General features: G+C 33.7%; 1 protein-coding gene across 2 annotated transcripts in view; it reads left to right on the top strand.

The window, feature by feature from the left end:
• CNTN1 (contactin 1) overlaps window positions 1-10,391 on the top strand; it is a 395,926-nt gene that overhangs the window by 321,707 nt on the left and 63,828 nt on the right. For both annotated transcript variants that reach the window (XM_045287251.1, XM_004711445.2), the window contains one exon: window positions 1,097-1,246. In XM_045287251.1, coding sequence (XP_045143186.1) covers window positions 1,097-1,246 — 150 coding nt within the window. The remainder of the gene's footprint in view (window positions 1-1,096; window positions 1,247-10,391) is intronic.

The following is a 10,391-nucleotide window of genomic DNA, read 5'->3' as shown; positions in this document are numbered from 1 at the left end:
AGGGAGAAGAGAGTAGAAATAAAGAGAATCAGAACACAGGGGAGAACAAAGCAAAGATTGGATTAGAAAGCCCAAAATATGTGTCATATACATCTGTAGAAGAAGTCCAGGGCAGAATAAGAACGCAGAGGGCAAGGTCAGCACCTACCACAGTTAAAATCTGTGCAGGGTGAGGCGTGGGACCTCAGCCAAAGAACGTGTGCAAAATTCAAAGCTGGACCCTGCAACACAGCACTTACTGAGAGGATGAATGGTTATAGAGTATCTTAAAGATCTATGTATTATGCCCTGCTTTATAAGATTCGAATTCCCTAAATAGTCACATAATAAATCATAGATAAGTAAAAGGGAACAAGTTTTCCACATAAATTGAACACAAATATTTGTATACATATTCATGCATATATTTTTAAAAATACATGAGAAAATATTTTAAGAGAATATAAAATTATATATAGACCTGACTCTGTGGTATGTAGTATATATCAATTAAATAAGCAAGCTAGGATCATTTCCTGCCCATAACATATAATCTTCCCATAAATATCTAGGTGCATAACTTCTGTTAAACAGTACATCTTCATGAATGATTATAATAATTACTCTCACTAATCCAATGGATTTTACTATAAATGTACAAAACCAACTAAAAGGAGTGTGAACATGGAGGTGCCCTAGAAAAAACCCCCAACTCATTGATTATGCATAGTGATCGCCCATAAAATGTATGAAATGTACAGTGCCTCAGTTATGCCCTTGTCTCATGAAATCTTCCTAGTTTCCTAAGCACATTCCTACTCACGATGTACTTTATGGACTAGCAGTGTGGGTACGACCCAGGTCTTTTCAAAAGTGCGGGATCCTCGTCCTATCCTCCAGATGTACTGAGTGGGTGATTCATATGCATCTCACTGCACTGTATGATTTACTCAGGACTTCTTCTCTTACTCACTTAAATTGAATGGTTTGTCACTTCTAGTATTCTTTTTTTTTTAATTTTAACTCAATATGTGTTGTTCTTTTAAAAGCAAGTAAAAAACAGAAGTTAGAAAAGTGATAAATTAACAATACCTTGTTATATGTTTACTGTACCTAGATCCTCCAATTATTGAAGGAAATATGGAGGCAGCAAAAGCGGTGGATTTAATCCCATGGATGGAGTATGAGTTTCGTGTGGTAGCAACCAATACCTTGGGCCTGGGAGAGCCCAGTATACCATCAAACAGAATTAAAACAGATGGTGCTGGTGAGTATAAAAACAAACAAGTAAACGTTTTCATCTTTAAAATGTTCATAAATACAGTTCCTATAGTTAAATGCAATGAGAAGTAAATAATGAGCTCAAGAGCAAATGACTCCTCTTAAAAATATTTTTTCATGTGTATATTTTACATGTGTATGAGCACTCTATATCAAGACCAAAACTTAAGAAGTATCAGAATATTTTCACACAGTTAAAATAAAGAAAGAAGAAAGTGGAAATCATGGTATATTTCATAAAGACCATTTAATAAAGTTGGTATTTAGAATGTTGACCGTAGTGTAAATTCTGAATCTCAATCAGAAATGCCCTAGATGAAATAGGCTCCATTATGAGAATGTTTACAATTGTGGGTATAGAATTTGTTCAGTGATCATTCATTGATAACTGAATGTGCATACGGGTTGAGAGGGTGGGAGTGAGGTTCGAGTGTGCAGGGAGTGGAGAAAAGTCAACGGGGACTTTGCAAGCATCCAGTCTCTGCAGTTTGGAAAATCATACCATGTCCAAGAAGTCATGATGGTACATTCTCTTAAGATAATATTCTAAATATGTCCCTTTATTATTGTCTAATCTTGACTTTCCCCCTATTTATATTCACATTTTTATGCTCAATACCACTCTATTTGTACAGCTTTGAGTGAAATACTTACTTCATTCTTTTTTATCTTCCTTTTCACTGATAAAGAGAAAAAAATAATGCTTACCCAAATCTAATGGTAACTTTTAATTATTCTTTGTCTATCAAATGGAATATTTGGTATAGGCTCTTTAAATTAATGTATTTGCTTTGCTTTTAAAAAAAAATTAATGTAGTTTCATTATGCCTTTCCTAACTAGAAAAGTTTAATTTGGGGGAAAGATCTTCAGCAAATGATAGACTGCCATTAAAGTCTATTTTTATCTTATTATTATTATATTTTATGATATTATATTAATTTTATTAATGTATAATTACACACCAGATATTATATATAATTATAGAAATATAAACACATAATAAATATTAATATAGTAAAATATGCTATTAGATTTATATAGTTATTAAATTATATTATTGTATTGTATTATGATATTTATGTAATGTTATTCTATATTAAACATTATCTTGATGTTGTCTGACTTTTCATTCCTTAGCCTAACTTCTAACTACGATTCTGAGTTTCAATGAGCGCTGTTTATCATGCGAGCTCATTCACACGGACTGCCTTTGATAGACTGGCTCTTCAAGGTCCACATAATGTATCAGACAGGTTTGCTAAAATGAGAAGGGTAACCGCATTAAAGAAAGGCAAACAGCATTAAAAATACCTGGAGTGTACCAAGCATATGCAGCTTGGTACGGGTGAACCATGTTACTGTTGGGTGCTATCAAGCCAGCGCCGACTGGTAGCACCCGTGGTGCTAGAGAATGACACAGTGATCATACATTGTTCACACACACTTCACTGAGTCGTTGTCACAACCTTTCTTCCTTCTCCTCACCCCTCCTCCCGTCCATAGAAACCACTCATTTTCTTTTGTCTGGAGGGATTTGTCTAGTGTAAATTTCCATAGAAGTAGGTTCATATAATATTTTTTATCTGACTTATTTCACTTAGTGTAGTGTTTTCAAAGTTTGTCCTTGTGGCGGCAGGTATAAGAATATCATTTACCATTATAGCTGAAGAATATTATAATTTGTTCATATGCCTCATTTTGTTTATCTATTAACCTGGTGATAGATCACAGAGTAATTTTTTTGTTATAGATATTACTATCTCAATGTTCATTAATAGGCTATCGACTCAATGACAATACATAATTCCACCTTAGTTAATGTAATTACTTAAAGGCTTATAATTTAAACCTATGTCTACCCCAATACCTTTTCTCATATTGAGTGTTCTCTCTTAAAAGGAATTTCTCAATCAGGCTTCGAAAACTATATTAAAACAAAATATTTATTTGAACCAGAGTTCCAATAGATGTTTAGCTTTCATCCATAACTATGAAACTATATGTTGCTTAAATATTATTTTATCTGTTTTAGTATGCGACTACAAAATGAACACAACCATGACATTTTCTCTACCCCACAGAAATGTACTGAGGATGTAGGGATAATGTAAGTTGAAACTTTAGTATTCAGAAGCACATGTCCAGTATTCTTTTATTTAGGCTCTATTATTAGTCTGTAGAAGCTCCTACCCCTTTATGCTTGTACCAGAGGCTCTTGTCTAATGGAATAACCAAAATTTTGAAAAACAGAAATAAAAAAGACTTGGAACATGAGTTGACTAGCAATCTTAAGTACATAATTTCACACTGAAGAATCTAACACGAGTTCATTTCAAAAATTTGATTTTTCAAAATAAAATTGTAAAACAAACCAAATTAATATCAAGTGATTTAGTTGGTCTAGGTAAATGTACTTCAATTTTTTAAAAGTATGCCTATCTCATCTTTAAACTTTTCTTTCTCATTGAGTTTGATTCATGATCCATGATCTCTTAACTAAAATCATAGGTGAGGCCATCAAAAAGTTCATGACAAAGTGGAATGAAAAGATAAAAATAAAAAAATATATAAATAAACTTTATCTCAAGATAAACTCCATCAAATCCTAGGTACTTTTATAAGCAATAATACCAGACATTTAGTCCATCCCTAAAGAACTTATAGTCCTCTTACAGTTTATTGAAAAAAATGTTTGAGGATCTTGATCCTGTTTCCTAAAAACTTCCACTGAATTCTCTGCGGTTGTCTGTACTTGAACTGGGAGCAACCTTGTTGGCATATATTAAGCAGAACGTGATCTCAGCTTTAATTTTTCAGTAGGAATTGTATAAGACCGTATAATTAATTGTTTAATTAAATTGTCTCTGGTGCTGGCTATTGTTATGCTGATAATCATCAAAAAATCAGCCCTCTTCAATTAGAGCACTGATTAGATTATTTTTTTCCTCAAAAATTAATATAGGCTCCATTTCCAACATCATCTTGTCCCTTCTTAAAATGAGTCATCTATTTGAAAACTGTGATTTCTTTGGGTCATTGTTTCCATAAACGTATTAATGATTTTACCAATCCCCCCACCCAACCATCACCCTCAATTTGGTGCTTGTTCTTACTTCCATTTCAGAAGAATTCATGTTGCTCTGATAGGGGCCCTTTTCAAACTGAGATCTTACCCTTCTAGTGCCTCAAAGTAGTTGCTCCTGTTCAGACATGTTATAGATTATTTATAAATTTATTTTGGTGGGGAAAAAGGAATGCTATGTCAATGCTGACTCATAAAGACTGCCTGTGGGTTTCAGAGACTAATTATTTCCGGGAGTAGAAAATCCAGTCTTTCTCCCTCAGAGCTGCTGATGGTTTCAAACTGCAGCCCATTTGGATCACAGTCCAATGCATAACCACTACTCTACCAGGGCTCCTCAATTCTCATTTTCTTTAAATTTATTGAACACTCCTTATATGAACTAAGTCTTGTCTGAACACCAAATTTTGAAGTGAAAAAAAAAGTTAATGAAGACAAAGACAACTGTATTGAAATTGGTGATGGTATTTAACCCTCAATGTCCTTTATCCTTGGAAGCTCCGGAAAATCGTTTCAGAGAGACATCAAACCAATGATGTTGATAAGGTTGCTATTGTATTCAGATAACTGTTGGCCTCATTTCTTCCATTTCTGTTGTTTGAATAGAGTTCTATTAAGAAATTAATTATATCCTTGGAGTGCTCAACACATCTTTGAAGTCAAAACTAAAACAAACAAAAAACCCCCAACCCTATGAAGTAATAGCCATCTTATCCATATAAAAATATATGTACCAATAGAGACATGAGTTACTTTCACTCCTTTCACTTAAGAAAACAGCAAACCCTCTGACCATGACCTGCCTGAGGGACCTGGCTATTCGTATATTAACAATAAGTAGTGAGTGTTTTAAATGGACTCAATAGCAACTAACAGCATCAGCACTAATAGGTGTTTTTAATTTTATTATATTGAGCAAATATTATGCCAAAGTCTAGTTTGTCATACCACTGAAATATTTTGAATCTTTTATTCCTAAATTTATAGACGAGAAGGTTAAGCTAGCATCCAATTGTGGGAAGGTGGAGCTAAGATTAAATGTAGGTCTTTCTCATTCTGCTGGTCTGCTTCCTAAACCACTTTGTCGGGGAGCAGTAAAGCACTATGAATTTTGATGTCATTGTTTAATATCTGCTATTTGGGACACAAAGCTTAACCCCTTGGAGCCTTAATTTCTACGTTCTAAGTGAGCATTATTTATCTAATGGATTATTTTTTAGGATCTTCTATGGGAAACAATCTGGCACCTCCTTAACCAAATTCGAATAGAAATGTCCTGTGACCCAGCAGTCTCTACTCAGGGGATAACCCGAAGAACTGAACAGCACAGTACGAGCAGACGCATGCACGTTTTGTTTCCCACAGTGCTATCCACAGTAGAAGATTGATGGGAAAAATCAAAATGCTAGTCTGTCGAACAATGGCTAACTAAAAGTTAGTGAATATATACAACAGAATAATATACATCTCAAAAAAACAAAACGAAACAAAAACAACCAATGATGCAACCGGCATGCATCTCATAACAGGGATAAATTTGGAAGGCATTGTGCTCAGCAAAGTTGGTCAATTTCATAAAGACGAATGCTGTAAGACCACTATTATAAAGGGAAAAAAATGAAGAGAAGTGATTTTCACACCATAAAAAGTGGATTTTGAGGGTTACAGAGAGAGAGGTCATGAGGGGAAAGGAAGAGGAGTATATAAATAAATTAAAGAGACACAGAGGTATACACACACACAAATAAATATATAAATTAGACCTGACATTTGTATCATATGGAAAAAGTAAGCAGCCTTGTGTGGTGCATGGTATTTACTCATTAGCATTTTTTATGCTATTAACACTCAGTTCAAAGTTTAAAATGCTTATAAAAACATATTTTATGCTCTGATTGACCATCTAGTTTTGGCAGTAAATTTTATTTTTAGAAGCATGAAAGAGAATATATCATAATTTGGGGGGATTTCAACCATCTTTAATTGAATCATTTTATATATTTAATCTAATGAAATTAAACAGATTTACTCTTTGTTTTCTTTTTCTTTTCACCCTTTTTTAACCTGAATATGCATAAAATTGGTCATTTACATTTTTTATCCTTACAGGAAAATAAAAACTATTTTCCAAGTCAGAGGATGTTTGTCTTGTCATATACCATAATAACAACCCGGACGGGGTGCCAGCATATGTTAAGTGGGATAAAGCCTGGTTCTTATTTGATAGAATGGCTGGTCCTCTGGCTCATTACGCTGATGGAAAGACATGACGTTATCCAATGCAGCACTTGCCCTTATCTGTCCAATTAGTGAATGTTAAGATCTCAGTGTCAGTTGGGTGTATTCTTTGAATTTAAACCAGTGCATTGGATGCACCCAAATGTAGAATTAGAAGACGTGTCTGTGACCATTTGGTTTTGACTGTAAGAAGGAGATAACAAAAGCGTTTTTTGGGAAGTGATCCGTCATTCTAAGCTGTGCTCCTGCAGCTTGCAGTGGGTGTAGTTGATGTGTCAATACCTTCAAATGGTTCCTTCAGAGGGTTTTTTTGACAATACACAGAACCAATACTTTTATATTATCTTTAGAGTCCTAATTTTATATCTAATAATATGATTCTGCTTTTTCCTTTAATTAATGTTTTTATGTAAGTCTTTTTTCCCCTCCATATGTTTGATAAGGGTGAGAAGGGTCTAAGAAATTATTTTGTAGTTGGACCAGCACCTAAAGGCAACAACCTGGTAGGAAGCTGACCTTAACTGCGGTGATTACTGGCGATAGTTAAAATAGATAAGGTGCAAGGGGTCTTGGTTTCTAAGGGATCAGGAAATTCCGAGCTAAATTTGCTACAGCTTCTCTGTATCCCAGGGGCTAACTATGTTAATGGAAAAATGAAACTGAGAAATAATGGAATTTTAAAATATTTTTATGAGCTACCTTCTGAGGGCCTCATTTATGTCTGTAAAATAGGTATAGCCCGGTTTCTCCAGTAACTTCTGAGTGATTGCAGTGCCCGCTCGGACAAGCTGTGCAAAAACTAGTTCTCTGATTTAGATAAACTTGTTAGCAAACCTGGGCTTGTCATTCATCCCTTTCATGAGGAAACCTTTACAAAGCAGTAATATTCAATACATTGAATTGTATACGTAATATCTACCACCACAAATGCATGTTGGATTCAGACTCTATTCACTTCTGCATATTTTGGTGTTTAACATAGTCCGTGCTCAAGAATTATTTGCAGAAAAAAAAGGGAGGGAGACAAAAGTTAAAATGATGTTTCTGACAATTGTCAGTTAATAAGGAACTATTTTTTAAAAAGGAGCCATTAAAGCAATGATGGAATTTACATCACTTGATTTAAAAGATTCCACTACTATATATATAGACTATATATATAAACCTATGATATACATATATCTACTATCTATCTATCTATATCTTGTGTTTTACAATGTTAATTTATTAATTGGTCATTTTCTTTGCTATTATACTGAGAAATAAGTTAGAAAGTGTTAATGATTTTACTAAATTAAAAACATAAATCCAATTGGGGCTAAGCTCATTTTAATATTAATTTTATGATGCTTTAAGATTATTTCACTTTATGAAAAATTTTTTTGCCCAACCAATTGTTTTCCCCAGCTGACTTATTTTTAAATTATCTAGAACTAACATAGTCAACATATTTTGAATCAGAATCATATTTTTATATACTTCATGATTTTTATAATTTAGGACTTGTCATACACTAATATGCATATTATCGACCAAAACACTAGAGTCCAAAGTAGTACTTCTATGTGAATTAAGCCTTCATATATAAAAGGAAAATTATCATTATCTTCTTTTCATAGGAGAGAATAGTCATGAAATTAGTTTTTCTTTTTATTTTCCTGAGATCATTGAAATACAGAATCTCTCTTATGCATATCATAAAGGGATCTCTATTAGACTAAAATGATGTTAAAAAGACAAACTCACAACATAACCTCACTATTTTTAACCTTTCACAGTAAAATTATAAGTGGTGTTTGTTCATGGTTAATTCAGAAATTTAGTATTTTTCTTAAATAATAGTTTAAGTTCTATTTAATGATTTCATGTTTAAAGAATGTCTACTTTGTTCTCTGTAAACTGCCCTACAGACCGAAGTTCTTAGGATGATTTACTTTTCTTAAGGGAATTCCTATTTGCCCAAGTCCTCCTGTGTCTGCTGGGATAAATATAAGGCACCTAGCTGCTTCTTTCTCAGTTTCATGTAATGTATGTACTTTATGTTACTTAAGCCTATGAAATATTTTTCAGCTGAAAATGATAAACAGAATAGTCAAGGCAAAACAGGAAAATTTGAGTCAATTAGTAATCCAATTATGACATAGAAACACCCTATTTTCAAGTATTATTTCTTACTTTGGGTTTCTCTCACTTGCATATCTTGATTTTATCATCTTAAATTCAGGGCATGATTTTTGAAAGGCAACTGCATCTAGAATTATGAATTTGTTATTTGAAATTCAATATAAATAAATCACAATAATCATGATAAAATGGAGGGGAAAGTCCATTCAATAGAAACATCCTGAATTTCCATTTTAGTGTAGAAAAAAAAAGGTTACTATTGATATGATGAATAGCAGGACAAGGAATTGCTTCAGAAAATAGGACATGCACTGACAAAGGGAATGTGTGATTCAACAAATTTCAGCACAATAAATTATTGGGGTTATTTTTTAAATTATGTCTCTGTGACTACTCTGCCTATATTTAGAGTTAAGTATACAAAATTTGATTTATTCATTGTTTTATAAGACAAAGTGTCTTTTTCCCTCTATATATAGCACAAAGCCTTTAACTTCACAATATGAGTTATGAGGCTAAAAGAATTTCCAGGAGTTATTTTAACATCAGGGCCTTTGTTGTATATTGTATCTCAAGTATTTCAATAAATTACCTTTTAACACCTCTGTGCTCTGTTTCATTTCCCACCCTCACATAACCTCGCATAACGAGAGCCGAGTAGTCTAATGAAATATCTCACACTTCATATTAACTTTTTCATTGGGAAGTAAAACCATTATGTTCAAAAATATATAATTATAGCTTTGTTTCTGTACAATTTCTGTGTGTGCTTCACCAAAGAATTTGCAAGACGAATATTAGACACTTTGAGGTATACTTATATATCTTTGAATCCAAAGTATATGTGGGAACCTGTAAACCAGTCAATGACTGTTTGCTGTGAGTAGTCTGTAGACGGCAGAGCATTCTCCTATTGGGAAGGATCGGGGACCCAGGAAGTACTCACGTTTGATCTCTGCTTTATAATGTCAATAGATTGAGAAAAGATATTTAAAACTGAGCTAAGCCATAGCTTTAGGGAAACATCTTCTGGAGCAACCTGGGCTTCGTCTGTGTAGCTGCTGCCAAGTGCCTTGAGTTCTAGGATAAATTATGCTTCACACCTTGTGGCAGCTCCAGTTAGGTGGTACTAGAGGGTCACATCCAGTCAAATCCAGTGTCTCACTGGGAAGGAGCTTCAAGGACAGAGAGAAACGCACAGGATGACATAAAAGGTGGTCATTGGACTTGTTGGCCACAATTGAAAAATGATCGCAGTATCATGAAGATGGTAGAAACCAGAGTGTTGGAGTCACTGATGTGGACAGATTTCTGAGGACATTCAGATACGGAATTAGGTACCTAGGGGACAAGACAAGAATGCTTTTGTTTGTGCCATTTGCAAAAGGACGATAAAATGCTAATGCGAACATGGCGTTTCCTTGTACCTTTAGTGTATAACCAGCAAAGCTGTAAGTTTCCAGAAGTACATAGGGTTTTAAAAACAAGTCATTAGACTTGTTGGCTACAATTGATTTTGAATAAGGTCTGCAAAATATTTTCACAACAAAGTATATTGCTATTTTTGTTCATGTGTTCTGATTTTTGGTGGTGGTTTTGTGTTTTAATAGCTCAATCTATCTTTGACCAGGTCTTTATTCAACATGAAAACTGTCCAAAATGATGTGACTTTTATAAAATAAGCAG

This window comes from Echinops telfairi, unplaced genomic scaffold, assembly GCF_000313985.2.
Source record: "Echinops telfairi isolate 266 unplaced genomic scaffold, ASM31398v2 ScPeMD7_12;HRSCAF=54, whole genome shotgun sequence".
Lineage (NCBI taxonomy): Eukaryota > Metazoa > Chordata > Mammalia > Afrosoricida > Tenrecidae > Echinops > Echinops telfairi.
Note: the sequence above shows the minus strand (reverse complement) of the source record. Positions and strands in the feature narration are given on the sequence as shown.